This window comes from Pristiophorus japonicus, chromosome 2, assembly GCF_044704955.1.
Source record: "Pristiophorus japonicus isolate sPriJap1 chromosome 2, sPriJap1.hap1, whole genome shotgun sequence".
Taxonomy (NCBI): Eukaryota; Metazoa; Chordata; class Chondrichthyes; family Pristiophoridae; genus Pristiophorus; species Pristiophorus japonicus.
In genome coordinates this window covers 232720267-232740726 of record NC_091978.1, presented here as the reverse complement: position 1 = coordinate 232740726, position 20460 = coordinate 232720267, and the positions used below count along the sequence as shown (strand labels likewise).

The 20460-nt window shown below is 44.0% G+C and overlaps 1 protein-coding gene across 1 annotated transcript in view; it reads left to right on the top strand.

Moving 5' to 3' along the window:
- Nucleotides 1–20460, top strand: part of cds1 (CDP-diacylglycerol synthase (phosphatidate cytidylyltransferase) 1) — a 200969-nt gene that overhangs the window by 88401 nt on the left and 92108 nt on the right. Inside the window, exons 2-4 of the mRNA XM_070871063.1 lie at nt 9317–9459; nt 15839–15935; nt 17897–17994. Of these exons, the coding sequence (XP_070727164.1) occupies nt 9317–9459; nt 15839–15935; nt 17897–17994 (338 nt within the window). The remainder of the gene's footprint in view (nt 1–9316; nt 9460–15838; nt 15936–17896; nt 17995–20460) is intronic.

The window sequence follows — 20460 nt, the reverse complement described above, 5'->3', positions numbered from 1 at the left end:
TAGATCTGTTCTGAATCTATTCCATTTAGCACGGTGGTAGTGCCACACAACAGGATGGAGGTTGTCCTCAATGTGAAGACAGGACTTCATTTCCAAGGACTGATACACTCAGTGCTTCTTCCAAATGTTGTTCAACATGGAGGAGTACTGATTCATCAGCTGAGGGAGGGCGGTAGGTAGTAATCAGCAGGAGGTTTCCTTGCCTATGTTTGACCTGATGCCATGAGACTTCATGGGGTCCGGAGTCAATGTTGAGGGCTCCCAGGGCCACTCGCTGCCGACTGTATACAATTATGCCGCCACCTGTGGTGCGTCTGTCGTGCTGGTGGGACGGTGATGGAGCAGTGTGAGATAGTGGCTCAAAGGTATGATTCTGCGAGTATGACTGTCAGGATGTTGTTTGACTAGTCTGTGGGACAGGTCTCCCAATTTTAACACCCATCCCCAGCCTGTGTCTTTATCATCTCCGAAGCCAATGCCGAGGTCGATGCCAGGTGGTGCGTCCAGTTTTTTAATTCTTATTGCTTCTTGTGGCAGTTTGTTATAACTGAGTGGCTTGCTAGGCCACTTCAGAGGGCAGTTAAGAGTTAACCACATTGCTGTGGATCTGGAATCATATCTGCCAGACCAGGTAGGGGTGGCAGATTTCCTTCCCTAAAGGACATTCGTCAACGAGATGGGTTTTTACGACAATCCGATAGTTTCATGGTCACCATTACTGATACTGGGGCTTCCTTCCTACGAACGCATCCGACCGAAAAAAATCTACGAAACTACCTGTTGGTCCCGGAGAAACGTACAATTCCGGTCTGAGGCCTTCATTCGCTGCACAGCGTATGGCGATCTGTCTTTCACGTATGGACGTCTATATTGCAATCACGTGAGTTTTGACCACCAATCACTATCAAGTATTCTCATTGATAATAATGGAAACTCTGTTTGTACGAGTTCCCATTGCTATCAATGAGAATAACCTCTTAAAACATTGAAGACACAGTGCAATTAAAAAAAATTTGAAACTCACGTTTAAAATTAATTGAAATTAAATGTAATTAAATGTTTTAGAAAAAAAATATTTTTTGATGTGTTTTAATATGGTTAAAAATAAACTTACCTTAATGGAGAGGGTTTTTAAACATAAAAATGAGTGATTAAATTTAATTTTTCTATTTTTTTTTAAAAAGTATTGCACTGGTAAAAGTAAGTTATGCGCCTGCTTTTACCAGGCATAAAAGTTCGAAGGACATTCGCTGGGTATGAGTTGGGCAAATAGCCCAATCTCTCCCACACGAAATGTCTTTCCTGCGGGGATGCGTTCGATCTGTCTGAAGAAATTTTGACAGATTGGAAAAGCCGGTTTTTGGCGCATGTACATTGCGCCCGAGAACTGGCTTTTACAAGGCTTCGCCGGACCATGCGCACTTCGTGCAGACCTGGCAAGGCCGCAATTTTTGACCCACTATCTTTTCATTCCAGATTTATTTAATTAACTTAATTTAAATTCCACAACTGCCGTGGTGGAATTTGAACTCGCGCCTCTGGATTATTAGTCCAGGCCACTGGATTGTTAGTTTAGTAACATAACCAGTATGCTACCGCTTCCGAATGAACCAAATGGACTTCATTAATCCCAGGATCAAGGAGAATCACCTTGTTTCTACTTACTGATCATCTTGAAATGAAGAAAAGAACAGGACCGAACCAGAACTGTACACATTTGCAATTTTTGCCAGTGTCTCAATTCGTTTTTGCTGATGGTGGTATTCTTTGATATTTTAATGTACACATTTGGTGTCATGTCTGCATTTTCTGTTGTGAATTATTGTACCAGTCATTGTCACAAAATACCATTGCTATTCATGGTTGCCCTTCAATATCTGTTCAAAAGTTGAGCAAGTATCATACTACATGCAGCTCGTTGTAAATACGTCATTTAGGAATGATTAATTATTTTTTATTTTGCAAAAGGCTTGTACTAAAATAGCTTTGTTTAAAAAAACAGCTTTCTGCAGCAATATTTTCTTCCAGCAGTTTATCCTGCAACAAATAATACTTTCAATAACTGCTTTGCATCTGTAAAGTACTTGGTGTATAATAAGTAATTTAACTGTGCACATATATCAAATGGTTCCACTGGTTTTTACAGCACGCTGTGTGGAAGGATCCAATTGCACGGACTATTATCTTATTCCATATCTGGGTATTTGAGTGCACTCAGTTTGCACATGACCCAATTTACTGAGTAACCTGTAGAAATGTCAGGAGTCTGATGTTAAAATCAAAAGACCTGGAGCTCCATGATGAGCATTAGCAGAGCCCCTGGTTTTAGATGAAGATAAAAGCTGTTGACTCAATCGGGAATATTGCATTTGTTATTTCATTGAATGCAAAGACAAAAATCTACAATTTTAATTCGAGAAACAAGTCACTAGTTAATTGCAATGTGTGACAGTGCAGTATGTTGGAATACTCGTGCAGCATCATGGAGTGGAAAGATTCAGGAATTCCCGATTCTGAATTCCCCATTTCCATTGCCCTCCTGTGGGGAGCCCAAGTGGTGAAAACTGGAGTTTCATCAAAGTGCTTTTGTGCACTTCCTGACAGCCAGTTTGAATGGTGGTTGAGGCCAGGGAGCAGATTACCAGAGGTGGTACATTGCCTGGGAAAACCGGAATAAAGGGAGGGTGACAGGGAATAAAAATTTGGAATATAAGTAATCTCAAAAACACAAACTTACATGGTAATGGTTAAGGAAGCTTTGGGTTGCACTACATAATAAAGTCCAAAATATATCCATTCTGATTTCTTCCTTTATCATGATGGATGTAACAACACTTTCATTGGCACAGGTTCACATTTTTATTGTGCATAATCTTTGCTTTGTATGCACTTTAACAGTGCAGCTAAGAAGTTCCAATTGCAATAAAAGCTGAAGTAAAATTTGCCCAATCTGGGCGAGAAAGAAAAGGTATGTTTGTTCAGTCACATTATTTTGAGCATTACTAAGGTGAAGAGAAGAGACTGAACCTTTATTGTGGATATTATTGATTTGGTACAATGGCCCAGAAATCCCGGTTGGCTGCTTCCCATGGGCGATAGGGTAAAAAACTTAAAGAAGCGCACTTACCTGAAGTTGCTGCGCCCACGCAAGTTTCCGGTCCTGAGGCCTCCACTGACCGCACGTCGCAGCATGTGTACATTAGGACATGCGCAGGGCTGGATCTGAGTCACATGCCTCTGGGCAGCCAATCGGGTAAAGTATGTTCTCATTCATAATAATGAGACCCTTCCCCCCCCCCCCCCCCCTGCAAACACACACAACATTTTAATTAAAAATAGAAAAAATACACAACATATTTAACATTAATTTAAATTTGTTATTTATGTATTATTAAAAATATATATTTTTTTTTAAATTATGCTTTAAAATACATTTAATGTGGTGGGCAGGGTTTTTAAAAATAAAATGTGTTTTTAAAATTTTATTTTTTATGTTTCAAGTGTTTTAAAACCCTTACGCCTGTAAAAGTAGGCTATGCGCCTGCTTTTATCTGGTGCAAGAGTTTTCAGGACATTTTCTGGGCAAGATATGGATAAATGCCGCAGTCTTGCCCATGCGAATGTCCTGGCTCCAGCTTGACAGAACTGAAAAGCCGGTTTTCAGTGCATGCACATTGTGCGCTGAAAAACGGCTTTTGTGATGCTTTCCCGGGTCCGTACACACTCCGTATGGACCCGGGAGGCCGGAATTTCTGTCCCAATATTTTCCTTTCTAAAAGAATTTTATGTTAGAATTCATGATCTCTTCAGTTTGAGTAAGTTGGGCAATACTTATAAAACACTTTCTCTAGTCTTTGCGTAAAGACTACATTGTCTGCAAATTCCATCTCCATCTAATCGCAACTGTTGGGTGACTTGTAATGCATACCAAGATATTGTACCCTTTCCCTTCCTCTTTCTTAGCTGTATGCAATTGGACTCTGTCTTAATGCACCCTCCCCCCATACTCTAGTGCTGTGATGAAGTCCTTTACTAACACTACTGTCCCATTATCCTTTTCAGTCGTGGCCCAGTTGGCCTTTTGAGTCACAAGGTTGTGGATACAAGTCCCACTCCAGAGACTTAAGCACAAAATCTAGGCTGACACTCCAGTGCAGTACTGAGGGAGCGCTGCACTGTTTGAGATGCCATCTTTGGGATGAGGTGATGGTGCTCCCATGCGCCTCCTGTCCTTGTCCTTCTAGCTGGTAGGGGTCGCGGGTTTAGGATGTGCTGTCAAAGAAGTCTTTGAGAGTTGCTGCACTGCATCTTGTTGATGGTACACACTGCAGCCATGGTGCGCCGGTGGTGGAGGGAGTGAATGTTTAAGGTGGTGGATGGAATGCCAATCAAGCGGGCTGCTTTGTCCTGGAATAAAAACAGAAAATGCTGGAAATCTCAGCAGGTCAAGCGGCATCTATGGAGAGAAACAGAGTTAACATTTCAAGTCTGTGACCTTTTGTCAGAACTGGAAAAGTTTGAGATGTAACAGCAGAAGAGATTAAGAAACAAAAGGAATGATGGGCAAAAATGAGTTGGTAATGGAAGAAGTTAAGAGATAAAAGATGAGTCTAGATGGGGTGTGAAAGACGGGATCACCACCAGCTGTCATGTGAAAGAGAACAAAAAAAGGGGGGGTGCTTGTTGAAAGAAATATGGACAGAGATTATGGTCTGAAATTGTTGAACTTGATGTTGAGTCCAGAATGCTGTAAAGTGCCTAAACAAAAGATGAGGTACTATTCCTCAAGCTTGCGTTGAGCTTCATTAGAATAGTGTAGGAGGCCGAGGACGAAGAGATTCGTGGGAGTGAAGCAGAGAATTCAAGTAACAGGTGACCGGAAGATCGGGGTTGCGCTTACAGGCTGAATGGAGATGTTCTGTAAAGTGGTCACCCAAACTGCGTTTGATCTCCCCAATGTAGAGGAGACCACATCGTGAACAGCGAATACAGTATACTAAATTGAAAGAAGTACAAGTAAATCGCTGTTTCACCTGGAAGGAATGTTTGGGGCCCTGGACAGTGGGAAGGGAGGAGGTAAAAGGGCAGGTATTGCATCTCCTTTGCTTGAACGGGAAAGTGCTGTGGTAAGGGGAGGGGCTGCTGGGGGTGATTAAGGAAATGGCAGAGGATGATCCGTTGAACGTGGAGGCTGATGGGGTTGGTCCATCTCCGACTCTTCCCTTCCCACTGTCCAGGAGCCCAAACATTCCTTCCAGGTGAAACAGCGATTTACTTGTAATTTCAATTTAGTATACAGGTTGAACCTCCCTTATTCGGAACCACCCCTCGTGCGGAACCATTCCCGGCCACCAGGTGGCACGTGCGCAGAATTCCGACATGAACAAATTGAAGTCTTTCCTCGCTGCCGACTCCTGCAATCGCTGGCCTGACCCCGCGATCCACTGCCCCCCCACCTATGATCTCTCTGCCGCACTCCCAGCCTTAAGCCAGCCAGACCCGATATCTCCTTTCTCCAAACCTGTACCATCCAATTTAACGTGACCATCCCTCCAGAAAAATCCCTTATCCAGAACAGGCCAGGTCCTGAGGGTTCCAGATAAGAGATTCAAATACTGTATTCACTGCTCACGATGTGGTCTCCTCTACATTGGGGAGACCAAACGTAGATTGGGTAATTGCTTTGCAGAATGTCTCTGTTCAGTTAGTAAGCGTGACCCCGAGCTTCCAGTCGCCTGTCACTTTAATTCTCCATTCCACTCTCCCTCTGACCTCTCTGTCCTCGGCCTCCTACACTGTTCCAATGAAGCTCAACGCAAGTTCGAAGAACAGCACCTCATCTTTCATTTAGGCACTTTACAGCCTTCTGGACTCCACTTCAAATTCAACAATTTCAGACCATAACCTCTGCCCATATTTTTTTCCCTTTTTTTTAAACCCCACCCCCATCCCGCTCCTTTTTTTCTTCTTTCCCATGGCAGGTGGTGATGATTTCCCCCCCCCCCCCCCCCCCACACCCCATCTAGACTCATCTTTGGTCTTTTATATATTCCACTATCATCTCATTTTTGCCGATCATCCCTTTTGTCTCTTAATCTCTTCTGCCTTCCACTCTATCACAGACCTTCCCTTTTGTCCGTCCTCCGCCCCCCCCCCCCTCCTTTCACTGCCCCTGCACGTCCTTAAGAATCTATTACATCTCCACAGATGCTGCTTAACCTGCTGAGATTTCTAGCATTTTCTGTTTTTGTTTTCAGATTCTAGCATCTGCAGTATTTTGCTTTTGTCCTGGATGGTGTTGAGCTTCTTGAGTGTTGGTGCTGCACTCATCCAGGCAAACGGAAAGTATTCTATCACATTCCTGACTTGTATCTTGTAAATGGTGGAAAGGCTTTGGGGAATCAGGAGGTGGACACTTGCCACAGAATACTGAGCCGCTGACCTGCTCTTGTAGCCACCGTATTTATATAGCTGATCCAGTTAAGTTTCTGGTCAATGGTGACCCCCCCCCAGTATGCTGATGGTGGGGATTCGACGATGGTATTGCCGTTGCTTGTCGAGGGGCGGTGGTGAGACTCTCTTGTTGCAGATAGTTATTGCCTGTCACGTGTGGTGCAAATGTTACTTGCCACTTATCAGCCCAAGCCTGAATGTCCTCCAGGTCTTGCTGCATGCTATCATTATCTGAGGAGTTGTGAATGGAACTGAACACTCTGCAATCATCAGCGAATATCCCCACATCTGACCTTATGATGGAGGAATGGTCATTGATTAAGCAGCTGGAGATGGTTGGGCTGAGGACACTGCCCTGAGGAACTCCTGCAGCGATGTCCTGGGGCTGTGATGATTGGCCTCCAACAACCACAGCCATCCTCCTTTGTGTTAGGTTTGACTCCAGCCAGTGGGAGAGTTTTGATGGTAATGACAAGGAGGGATATGCTGGGCCATGAGGTACAGATTATGGTGGAATACATTTCTCCTGCTGCTGATGGCCCAGAGCGCCTCATGGATGTTCAGTTTTGAGCTGCTAGATCTGTTCTGAATCTATCCCATTTAGCACAGTGGTAGTGCCACACAACAGGATGGAGGGTTCCCTCAGTGTGAAGACAGGTCTTCGTCTCCACAAGGACTATGCGGTGGTCACTACTACCAGTACTGTCATGGACAGATACATCTGCGACAGGTAGATTGGTGTAGAAGAGGTCAAGTAGGTTTTTACCACAAGTTGATTCTCTCTCAATCTGCTGCAGGCTCTGACTGGCAGCTATGTCCTTCAGGGCTCGGCCAGTAGTGGTGCTACCGAGCTACTCTTGGTGTGGGACATTGAAGTCGCCCACCCAGAGTACTTCTGTTCCCTTGCTTACCCTCAGTGATTCTTCCAAGTGTTGTTCAACATGGAGGAGCACTGATTCATCAACTGAGGGAGGGCGGTAGATCCTAATCAGCAGGAGGTTTCCTTGACCATGACCTGAAGCCATGAGACTTTGTGGGGTCCAGGGTCAATGTTGAGAATTTCCAGGGCCACTCCCTACTCAATGTATACCACTGCCAGTGGGACAGGACATACCCTGGAATGGTGATGGAGTAGTCTGGGATGTTGGCTGAAAGGTATGATTCTGCGAGTATGACTATGTCAGGCTTTTGCATGACTAGTCTGTAGGACTGGTCTCCTAATTTTGGCACAAGTACCCACATGTTAGTGAGGAGGACTTTGCAGGGTCGACTGAGCTGCATGTGCTTTGTCGTGTCCGAAGCCGGTGCCAAGGTTGATGCCGGGTGGTGCGTCCAGTTTTTTTATTATTGTTTTCTGTAGTCGTTTGTTACAACTGAGTGGCTTGCTTGGCTGTTTCATGAGGCAGTTAAGAGTTAACCGCATTGCGGTGGGTCTGGAGTCACATAGATTTCCTTCCCTAAAGAACATTAGTGAATCAGATGGATTTTTACGACAATCCGATAGTTTCATCGTCACCATTACTGATACTAGCTTTTTATTCCAGATTTATTTAATTAACTGAATTCCCCAGCTGCTGTGGTGGGATTTGAACTCACATCTCTGAATCATTAGTCCAGGCCTCTGGATTACAGGTTGAGCGTCCGAAATGCGGAGTTCCGAAATTCAGAATGTTTCAGAATCCAGATACTGGGCTGATCCATGGTGGGGCCGTCCGGAATCCGGAAAATGTTCAGAAATCCTGACATTTTTTTAAACCGATCATCGAGTTGGGCCAAGGGAGGGGGAAAAACGCACTTTATTTTTCCAAAAAACAAAAAATAAAAATTCACAAAACCCTTATCTACTAAATCGCTGAGAAAGAATTTAAAAAATAAAAACGTTAACTTACCTTTTTTGCAGGTCTTCAACGCAGGTTTTTCCTGGTCGCAGCCCCTGACCCGCAGCCAAAGCTGCGGATCCCGGAACCGTCGACACCCCCAGACTCACTGCTGGACTCCCCCGGCCCCACCGCTGGACTCCCCCGGACTCACCGCTGGACTCCCCCGGCCCCCTCCCCCGGACTCACCGCTGGACTCCCCCGGCCCCCTCCTCAGGCTCCGCCGCCGGACTTCCCTGGCCCCCTCCCCAGGCCCCGCCGCTGGACTCACCAGGCCCCGCCCCCTTACCTCAGCCCAAGCGTTTCCGGACTCGGGATGTTGGAAAGACGTTCAGAAATACCCATAATCTGGAACGGCCTCGGTCCCAAGGTTTCCAGATTTCGAATGCTCCACCTGTACTAGTCCAGTAACATAACCACTATGCTGCCATTCCCATTATCCTTTGTCCCTTCTATAGTGGCATTTTTATCATTTGTTACCTCATGGTATCTTCCTTTCTATTTCTTGTATTTTTTTCTCTCTTTCTGCTAAGCCTTCTGCTTCTAGTCCGATAACATTATTAATTTAGCTCTTCCTTTCGAGTCTCAAAACAAGACTTTTACCATCCCCTGCCATGTTACTTTAAATGTTCCTTCACTGCTCTGTTTACCCTCTTCACAAGGACATTGCTGCAGGTGAAAGCCACTCCAAGAATGTGACCCCTTCCCTTCTGCACCAGCCCTGCACCCATGCATTAACTTTCCAAGTCATCCTCTCCTTTACCTTGTGCTTTGCTCTCAGATCATTATAGTCTCTGGCTGTTTTTCTTTTCCAAATGGTCTGTTGGCTGTACCACGAAAGAAACACAAATCGTGCCGGACAGAGTAATCTCCATGTGGTCTCCAAGATTTGAACAATTTTGAATTGATTTACATGCTATTTTTTTTTTACTTTTGATTCCTTGTACAATACATTGTCAGTTAATTTATTTGCTTTTGTGATCTAGGAGATTGATATCGATGATAGAGCAGGGATGGAAGTTGATGGCGATCCAGACTTGAAACCTGATTCAGATATTCCCGATGTTCCACCCTCAAATGACAGCACTCCAGAAGTATTCAATAAGGCTCTATCAGGGTTATCTTCAAGGTATCATTTACATTGTAGTGTATGAAATGTATTAATATTTATTTAACCCCCTCCCTCTGTGGAGAGCCACCAAACTTAATTGGCTCCTCTTAACAATGTGGCAGAAATCAGGAATTCAAAGAGTGGGGGGGAGGGAATTGAACACATAACCTCAAAACTATTCCATGCGTTAAGTTTGTAATCATCTCCATTGGAATTATTATGACTAGGCTATTCCATATATCAATGGAGGGAAAATTGAATGGGTCTCTCTGAGCTGGCTTGTGCACATCCTAGTAGCAGGAGCAGTTGGCCTGTCACCCTGCCCCCCAACCCCCCCTTCGAATTAGAGATTTAGGGTATGATATAAGGAACATAAAAGAGGGAATAAAATGTGATGAATAAAAGTCGATTTCATCGCTCAGTGATTTTGCATAATATTCTTTCACCAACTATTGTGATGAAAGTTTTTTATGTTGATTGTAAGTAAAACTCTTTGGGCACCAACTGTAATCATTTTTCATCCGTTGATATTTTTGACCTTACTATCTCCTCTAACCTCCATTATTAAAGTTACCTCCAAATGTTTGTGACAAACATTTCTACTATTCCCCAAGTATCTCCCAACTCTCCCTAAAGTCAAAGACTATCCAGGATTTGAATACTGTTTCCATATTTTGGAAAGCTCTTCTAACATCTGCTTTGTATCATGAAACAAGATAAAGCTTGTCAACTGACAGGCAATTCCTCTTTTACCTCTAGTCTCCAAACCTCTGTTTCTCCATCCAACCTAACTTTTCTTTCTTGATACTGCTATGATCAGTGCTTCTCTGAACTTGACCATTTTTCCCCTTGAAAGATGCAAATGTTGCTGTTATATTCTTCCTCTCTCCAACCAAGTGTGTAGAAACCAACATGGATTTCACAGTATCCCCCTCGAACTCATTCTTTACTAGACTCTTCACTTCCTTTAATCTTTACTTCCTTTTATAGGGCTCAAATTTCCCCAGGAGTTGCCCCATTTTTTTTGGAGTAAGTAGCTTTTTTTGGAGTTAGTTAAAAATCACAAATTTCCTCATTTAACTTGCTGCAGTAAGGCAGTTAGTTAGATTTTTTTCTAGTTTGTTCTCTCCAAAAAGAGGCGTGACAAGTTACTTACGCCTCTTTTGGCCATAGAAGCTGAAAGTTACTCCAAACTAACTAGGCCAGTTTATGTGGCCACTTTTGTAGGCACAGAAAAACCTTACCTACATTTAAGAACTCAGCGCAGGTAGCCAGGCATGGGTGGTTGGGGCGAAGGTGAATTAGAGGATTCTAAAGCACTAAAGACCTTCACAACATCAGCACACCATCTTCAGCACAACAGCTGCACAACATCATCAAAAATAAATGAAAGATAAATCAGCTACTAAAATAGAGCAGCCCTACCTTGCCGACTGCAGAACACACCGGCTAGCACTCCCGCCAGGACTAGGGGCGGCAGGCACACATGACTAGCGGTGAGGGACTTTTACTTTTTACAGTTGTCCCTAAATGTTATGTGGTCCTAATGGAAAATAGTTTTAATGCAAAATATCTTTTATTGGATATTTTACAGTGCACTTCAACAACAACGACAACAACAACAGCAAAGAAAGGCTGCACCTATCCCTCACCCACATCTCAGGGAAAGTGTGTCGGGGGCCCGGCTTGGGTCTTACCAGTGGCTGGTTCGTGGATTGAAGTGGGAGTGGCATTTAAGTATCCGGCCTTTGTGCCCTTATTGCAGAAGCTAGCTCCCTCATGGCATCTGCCATCGTTTGCACACCCTCTGAAATGCCCGCCCTCACTTCCTGTCTCAATGCTGAGATTTCACTCGAGAGTGTCGCTACCTCATCATGTACCCCACTGACGGCCGCCACGAGTGATCTTGTGAGGGCATTGGTCTCTTCACCCAATGACAGAACCTGATTAACCTCTGCTGAGGGCTGCATCACAGGAGAGATTGGTCGGCTTCTCCTTCCCCCTCGCCGTGGGTCTGTCTAGTGGCACCCCTCCAGTGTGAGGCGCAGGCTGGGATAGTGGGGCACTGGGTGTCCCAACATGCATTTCACGACCGCCACTGGAACCCCCGACCTCGGAAGGTGTGAAACCATGGAATGTCTTCGATTAGCTCTTGGAGGTTTCTGGCGGTGTGACGCCCTGTACTATGGACTGATCGCGGTCAGCATTCTCCTGTGAACACATTTCCATGGACCCCTCCTCCCTCCACCCGCCTTGGTCTAGAGCGCACGCATTTGGATCTTCTGGTGGATCTTCAGGATGTTGAGGAGTGTTGTCGTCTTCTGCAAAATACAACAGAACAGTCAAATGGTTAGCAGCACAGGAGGTTGCAGGATGGATGGCATGAGTAGTCTGATGCGTAGCAGGCCAGTAGGCAGGTTGATTTGAAGGGTGACAATGCATTTTAATGACTCACCCTCACCCTTATGTGTGGGTCCAGCTTGTGCAGAGCTGATTGTATTTCTGCCGGTGCGACTCAGCAAGGCAGCAACCCTCTGTTCCGGGGTGACAGTTGTTGCAGATTTGGCGGACCTCCTCCTGTTCTAAGTCTTTCCCTTTTGTTATGGGCCAATTTCTTCTGCAAAGATGAAAATATTAATCTTCACACATGGTGCGCTTCTGATGGGTGGGCCACATACAGATGGTCACATTTTCAATTGCAATTCAATTTAAAGATGAAGGTATTACTTACACTCACTACTTGACCAACGTCCTGCCATTTCTTCTTGCACTGGCTTCCAGATCTTGCGCTATTGACCCCTGCGGAGTATTCTTCTGCAACTAGGTTCCATCATCATCTCATTTCCTTGGGTGAAACTTTTGTGACGGACCACTCTTGCTGATATCCAGCTCCAGCCATTTCTCCTCAATGACAGGTAACTAGTTTCTCCACTTCCTCATGGAGAAAATTCTTCTTGTTGCACGCTCTTGCGCCATTCGTGTATTGGACTTACACTCAGGTAATGTGCAAAAATCACACTTCTCACCTTTCTTCCACCTATCCAGCATTCCTTTCCACTCCCTCAACCACACACAAATCAATATTTAAACCTTGCCTTTATATATGGTTCATTACCAATGATGCTGAGGACGCTCTCCCTTTAATTGGCCGATTGCCAAGCTTCCTGCTGCACTGCGCATGCGCGCACGCTGAAACGCCCATTGCGCATGCGCGCACACTCAAACAGACATGCGTCCCCCTGCCGGCACTCCACAAGATGCTGGGCCAAAGCCCCGCCCCCCCCCCCCCCGCCAGCCGCGATGAGCAAGCGCGGCCAAAGCTCCTCCCCCCGCAGGCTCTGCAGCGCCACGCCAATGGATCCGGACGACAAGGGAGCGTCCAAAGTAGAAGGTAAGTTTTTGGCGCTTTTCTTAGCTTAGAAAGTCAGCATGCCACCCCTAACTGCGCCGCTCTAGGCGGCTGGGGAACTTTGGGCCCATAATCACCAGGTTTTTAAAGCTAAAGCTTGGCATAACCTAATCTCTGCTTCCTGATTTACCCTCTGTAGTGTCCAACAATATGGCCTTGGCCATTTGCCCTTCATCTTAATTTTCTCTCCTTAAAAAAAAATAGTATAGTGCAACTACAACCTACATTCTGATACTACTAACAGCAAAAAAATAAACTGGTTTTAAATTAATAAATACCAAGTCTTACTTGGGGAAGTGGTAAGTATGGTTGGTGTGGGGAAATGGAGAAGTTTCATACTGATGCAATAGGAGATGCGCTTCTGAAGTTAGTTAATGGATGCTGCTGAGACAAGGTAGAGGGGGCCCTTGATCAACAAGGTATTGCTATACCTTTTCTGGGTATGTTTAATGCTGGCAATGGCGGTTTAATTTTTCCTTTTCCCAATTCCAGTAGAAAGCCTCGCCTGCCGGGAGCACTTACTGAAAATCCAAGTGCATATGATTTTTCTGACCATTTTTCTGATACTTGGCTGACACAGAAGTATCAATAGACACTCTGCTAAAGTTCAGGCTTTTCCCGTGCCTCTCCCCAAAAACCTGTTCTCACGTTTATGACTTAACAAGTTTCTATATGCAGTTTCTTATTAACTGAAATCCATGCCTTTAATCTTTTTCTGTTTATGGGTTAGCAAAGCCCAGGTATAATTAGTAAAGAATCTTAATAAATTGCTTAATGGAGAATATCTGGGATGCCCACCACATTCTCCCATCACCTCAGAAGACAGATAAATACCACTCCACTAGGCTGCATACCGGCTAAAATTATTGGCAGTGTTTAGTGGCACCGCCCAGTGTAATTAACAAGATTTTGTATTGGCACCGCCAGGAAATGACACTTTGCCTGGAATGTGTCATTTGATCCAGTCAAACTGTAGATCCTCAGCACTTCATTGAAGTTCTCTACATAGCTAGGTTCAATGTATAATTTGATCCAGTCATTGTCAGTCAAGCTATAGAGTTCAGGCAAGGTACAGCGCCGACCCTCTCTGGGTTCAGGTGATGCACAGCGCTGACCTTCTGAGTTCTGATATTGGAGGTGATAACATGCAGTGCTCACGGGCCGCATTTGGCTTTTGAACGGTGGCGAGTTTCAGAGGTACCTACATTGTGCTTGGCTCTCGGGCCACGTTTGGCTTTTGTATGATAGTGAGAGGGGCGTGAGTGAGGAAGACAATTTTACTTGCTCTTCATGCCTGCCATCTTCAGAAAACACACCTATTATTGGTTACCCAGAGTGAAACCTGTTAAATATGTAAGAGTTACAAAACCAGTTTTGCGGATGCAAATTCCTCCACTGTTACTCTTCTGGTAATGTTTATGATTTGATAGGAAAGTTTTGGTGTATGGTTGTATTGGAGAGTGCCCAAAGTAGTACCCATTTTTAAAAACGGAGACTGAGGCAAACCAGGTAGTTACAGGCCAGTTAGCTTAACATCTGCGGTAGGGGAAATATTAGAGTCTTAAGGATGAAATTACCACATATCTAGATAAAGAAAAAATAGAATGCCTGCACACATTTCAAAAGCAGTGATCATGCTTGACAAACCTTAGAATTCTTTGAGGTATAGTTAATTCTTTAGAAGACCAAAATAATCTGCAAAACAATATTGATGAGATGGGAGAACAGGCTAAAAAGTGGCAGATTTAATTCAGTTTGAGAAATTGTGAGGTAATACGTTTTAGTAAAAAAAACATTAATTATACTTTGAATGGAAATAGGTTCGTTGTTGTGGAAGAGCAGAGCGATTTGCGGGTACGGGTCATTAAAGGCATCACTTTAAATTGACGAGGCTGTTTAAAATAAAAAACTAATGGAATTTTAAGTTTATCATCATAAGAGGTAAAACTATAGAAATACATAGAAAGGCCAACGGAAGTTATGAATCCTAAGATCTCAATTAGAGTATTGTGTGCAGTATTAGGCTGTATAGTATAGGAAGGATGTTTAGGCTTTAGAGAGAAAACAACCAAGATTTGTTAGGATACTGCTTGGTAAGAGGAAATACTACTACTACTAGGCAGTCCCTCGTGATGAGGATGACGCTCTTCACATCAAAAAAGATGAGCTCACAGGTGTTACAATGAGTTACATCTTAAAGGGTGGAAGATGCCTGTGCGTGGATTTTTTTAACGTGTGGTGACTGTTGAACACCAACCACCACATGGGCTTGAAAGAGCTAGGCCCCCCACCCCCACCATTGGATTCAAACTCCGTCTCCCTGCGCTGGACTTGACCGTGCCCCCCACCCACCCCCTGCTGGGCACGAACGCCGCCCCTTGCTGGGCTCGGTCATCGCACCTGCTGGGCCCGGATCTCAGGTCCCCCCCCCCCCCCAAGCTGGGCCCAGATCTCGGCCTTCCCCCCCCCCCCCCCCGGGCTGGGCCCGACTCTCGGCCCCCCGCTGGGCTCGGACGCCACTCCAATTGGCTGCCTGAACTCCAGTGACGTCAGTCCAGTCGCCCTTGTAGAAGTGGTCGCTCTCCGGGACCAGCTCGCACTGCTCGCTGTAGTGGCTAGCTCTCTTTCTTATACCCCGCCTGCCGCCGATGGTATTTTCACGCAGGTCAGGGGGCGCCGCACTGGGTCCTGGGGCTGCTCTCTTACTTATACCCCACTTGCCACCGATGGTGTTTTTATGCAGGTCGGCTTGAGGAAATACAAATATGAAGAAAGGCTTTCAAAATTGGCTCTTTTTCATTAGACCAATGCCGATTAAGCTTGAATAGTTAATGACTTTATGCTTTACAGATTTTGGACAGAGACAGTACTGTAAAGTGGGAACTCGTAAAAAATATTCTACGTTTTTTTTTACTTGTGTTAAAACTCAGCTTTCTTTTTCAATTTAATTAGTGAAACGTGGACTTTTAATCATGCTTTGTTTTGCAGATGGAAGAACTGGTGGATTCGTGGGATCTTGTCACTCGCCATGATTTCATTTTTCTTTCTAATAATCTACCTGGGACCCATAGTACTCATGCTTGTGGTTAGTAAACTAACATTAGTGGAAAAATGTTATTTTTCCAGCGCAATAAAAATGCATTTTAATTAAAAAATTTTAATCTTTACTTGGGGCAAAGCATTGGGCTCCTGTATTGAAGGCCTAAATTTGAATTCTAGTATTGATTGTCATTTAACCCCAACTCAACTGCTATCAGTAGGTTAATTTTTGCAGTTCTCAGCCAATATAAGTTGTAATCCGTAAACAATTATACCCAACCAAGAGGAGCCATAGTAAATTGTATCTGGTAAGGCTCTTTGAAAGGCTTAATGTGGCAATCAAGATTGTAGTGGAAATTAAAAATTGGTGAGGGAGGGTGAGAAGTGAACAAGATAATGCGCAATAAAATTATAAATAAATTATTTTATTTTCTACAATTGAATATCAGTTGCAAATGGTGGTGGGGGGGACAATGCTCACGTTTATCCTATTGTTACATTCCACTGCCTTCCCGTAATCCCATGATTGACCCTTTCCATCCACTCCTGGTGTGGGCGGGGGGGAAGTGTTGGAATCTGTTTCCCAGTTTCCTCACAAAACTTCAATCACACTTTCCCACTTCTCTGGCTCAGAGGCGAGAGTGCTACCTACTGAGCCACAGCTGACACCGTGACCAAGGAGATCAAAACTGTGCACAGTACTCCAGGTGTGATCTCACCAAAGCCCTGTACAATTATAGCAAGACTTCCTTACTCTTGTACTCCAACCCCCTTGCAAGAAAGGCCAACATGCCATTTGCCTTCCTAATTGCTTGCTGTACCTAATTAGTTTCTCACCATTTAAAGAAGTATTCTGTTTTTCTATTCTTCTTACCAAAGTGATTATTCTCACATTTCCCCACATTAAACTCCATCTGCCACTTTATTGCCCACTCACTTAATCTGTCTATATATCCCTTTGTATCCTCCTCACAGCTTACTTTCCCACCTAGCTTTGTATCGTCAGCAAACTTGGATACATTACACTCGGTCCCTTTATCTAAGTCATTAATATAGATTGTAAATGGCTGAGGCCCAAGCACTGATCCTTCCAGCACCCCACTAGTTACAGCTTGCCAACCAGCTTTTAGTCCCATTAGTTTCTCAAGTACTTTTTCTCGACTAATACTAATTAATTTAAGTTCCTCACTCTTATTAGTCCCTTGGTTCCCCACTATTTTTGGCATGATTTTTGTGTCTTCTACTGTGAAGACAGACAGATAGAAAATATTTGTTTAAAGTCTCTGCCATTTCCTAATTCCCCATTATAATTGTTCTTGTCTCAACCTCTACTTTTGCTACTCTCTTTTTACATACTTGTAGAAGCTCTTATAATCTGTTTAAATAGTTTTGCTACTTTACTCCCATTCTATTTTCTTGCCTTTTAGCAATTTTTTGATCATCCTTTGCTGGTTTCTAAATCTTTCCCAATTCTCAGGCTTACTAGTATTCTTCTTAATAATATTACATTTGGCTGCCTGTAGCAAGATCTTATTTACTCGTGCAAGTCTGCGGCCTGAAGTTGACAGATTGATGAAAGTCTATTTATGTAATGACTTTGTGACATATCACTTTCTGGGTCATTATGTTGACTCTGCCTGTTGTAATGGAGCTGACCCAATGTCAGTGTACCCTCAGCCCCCCTGCTTTTTAGGGTTCTGTTTTGTAGCTCCACTGGGTGTTGCTTCCAAATAGAATAGTTTCCTTTGTTATAGTCAATCTGATGCCGAATTGATGTTGATATGATTTTCACACCAAACTGCCAGTGTAATAACAGCGACAAGTGTTTCTAGTATCAACAGATCGATTTTCTTTCCTTTATTTCCCCCCTCCCCAGTTGAAGTTTAAGATCTTCTAATTGAAGGCAAGGATTTTAAGTCTATTTTCTGTGTTGTAAATTTCTTTTTGGAACTCTTAGTTTTATGTTCTATTTTGGGCAGTAAACTAATTTCTCATATCTTTTTCTAGGTTCTCTATGTTCAAATCAAGTGTTTTCATGAGATCATCACTATCGGTTACAGAGTGTATCGTTCTTATGAACTGCCTTGGTTCAGAACCTTGAGCTGGTGAGTGTGGGTCAAAACAGATAAAGTGCTTTTTTATTAAATGGGGAAGAGTAAGAGAGAGGTGAAAGGGAGCATCATTATTTAAACAGTCTCCATAAACCATAGGAGAAAGCCTAGCATGATTGATTCTAAGGAAGCTATGAACTTAGCATCCATATGAAGATATCATCATAACATCATAGATTAGCAGTGCCACTTACGGATTCTTCTATGTTCCTTACACCATTGCACAGCTCATATTTTCTTTCTACTAAAGAGATTGTGCTCTCCGCTTCTTGTATCATAGCTCTTGTTGAATTGGAATAAATTCTCAGTGTATCCACAGGTTAGATTAGAAAGATATGGTAATTTTCACAGTAAGCGTTTTCTGTTTCCAAAACTGTCCAGTCTGTATTCTCGCCTTTCAAGTTTCATTCTAAGATTTGGAGCCTTTGTTGGTGAATTTCCAGAACCTGCATCAGAAAAATGGTGCTGTCTGTATTAAGACATGCATAAAAATTAAAAAAACTGGCTCATGCTATTGCCAGATCATATAGCAGCTATAAACCATCGCATACTCTCCAGTTGACCATCAAACAAAGCCATGGGTAGGAAAAATACCGATACCAGTCAGCACTTTGGCCTTTCAAGCCTACACACAGATATTCTACATAAGGTGCAATGCCAAGTACAAATATCCCTCCAAGGAAGCGATTGAACAGGCTGCCAAAACCACAACTGTTATAGAAAGTACTTCTTTAAAAAAAAATGAAATAGATAACAATTCAGTACTCCAAATGTCTGCAATGGGGAATGGATAATGCACGATCGGCTACATAGGAATGGACCCCATTGTCACTGCTAACTGTCAGTGTCTCCCTTAAAAACATCAATAGATTTGAGGATGGCAGTGCCCACTTAATATATTTCTCGGGGTTATATGCATTGGTTTCTAACACAGATCTCTGAGCAATCCAGCTATTGTTGGATTCCTATATGAAGGGTTGTCAAATTTCTAGTATAGAATGGCAGTGTGTTTTGGATAAAGGTTTTGATTGTCTTAATAAATCCATTCATACTTTTGATTCAGTGGGAGCTATGTTCTGTGCAGCAGAGGATGGCTGGAACTCCCCTTGAGCTCATCTAAAACCCTCCCTAACAATTTGCAGGTAAACTGGAAAAAGATTCCTTTTTCAGAGAGAGAGAGAGAGAGAGAGGAGGAGGATGACATGAACTGCTTAAAAGTAGTTTGCCCTTCCAAATTTATAGAGGCTTTCAACATGCAGTTTTTTCAAAGCCTTAACCTACTTGTTCCAGGGATCCCAGCCCGAGTGTAGAACCCATATTTCAGCTCTTTGGGCTCAATTTTCCCCAGTATTTGCTCGGGCTGCTTTTTCTGGCCTAACTTTAAAAATCCCCAGTTTCCCCAATCAATTCGCATCAGCGTAACTCACTTAGTTACGTATTTTTTAGGTAAGTTTTTTTTCTCAAAAGGAGGCGTTAACAGCTACTTACGCCAATTCTGGCCATTTAGGCAACTTTGGCCAGCTAATAGTTACTCCAGTTCTACTTAGGCCAGCGTATATGGCCACTTGAGAAAACCCTTGCGGAGAGTTAAAGAATTCGGTGCAGGTAAGTGCAGCAGATGCCCGGACAGCAGCAGCAGGAAAGGTAAGAGAGAGGGGGTGGGGGGAAGCCTTTGACCGAGAGGGAGGAGACCACTTGGTCTGGGCTAGGGGCGGGAGAACGCACCGGCAAGCCCTTCGGCCGAAGCTGAAGACAGGTTAGGTAGGTGGGGGATGGGTCATTTCGGCCTGGGATAGGTGCAGGCCAGCCCCTGTCTTCCCGGGCCGATAGGACCCCGCATGCACCGGCCCGCTGCCTTCCCGGGCCAAAATGACCCCGCACCGGCCCGCTGTCTTTCGGCCCGGGATGGCAATGGCTTCAGTTTCCTGCCCAGCCTCAGCCCTTTTTCAGTTTCTAACCTCAGCCTTTCTGAGCATCCCTTGTTACCCTAGCAACATCAGTTTTTGGCGCAGGCCTTAAGCTCCACCCACAAAGCTTAAGGCCAATCTGCGCTGCTCCAAATTCAGTTAATTCCGGCGAAACTTGGGGTTTTGTTTGCCGCACTTGGGTCACTAAAAAATCATAAGTACCTCTTCAATTGCGCCAAAAATCACCCATGTGGAAAATTGAGCCCTTTGACTGTAACCAACAGATTTTGTGGTGGTCTTTGTACACGCTTCCCCATGGGCTGTGATCACAGATCTCAGTGGACATGTAAAATGACCTGGTCCTGTACATGAGACTGAGTGTGCAAGATTGAACCGACATTAGTGGAACCCTTGAATAGTCCCCCATTTGCGGATTTGGCTAATCACCAGTCCCATGGTGTAATTTGCATATCTATTGAATGATTTTGGTCAGAGCCTCTGCTGTCTCCTGTCTAACTTCTTTGAACAGCTTAAGGAAAGTGAGGAAATATCA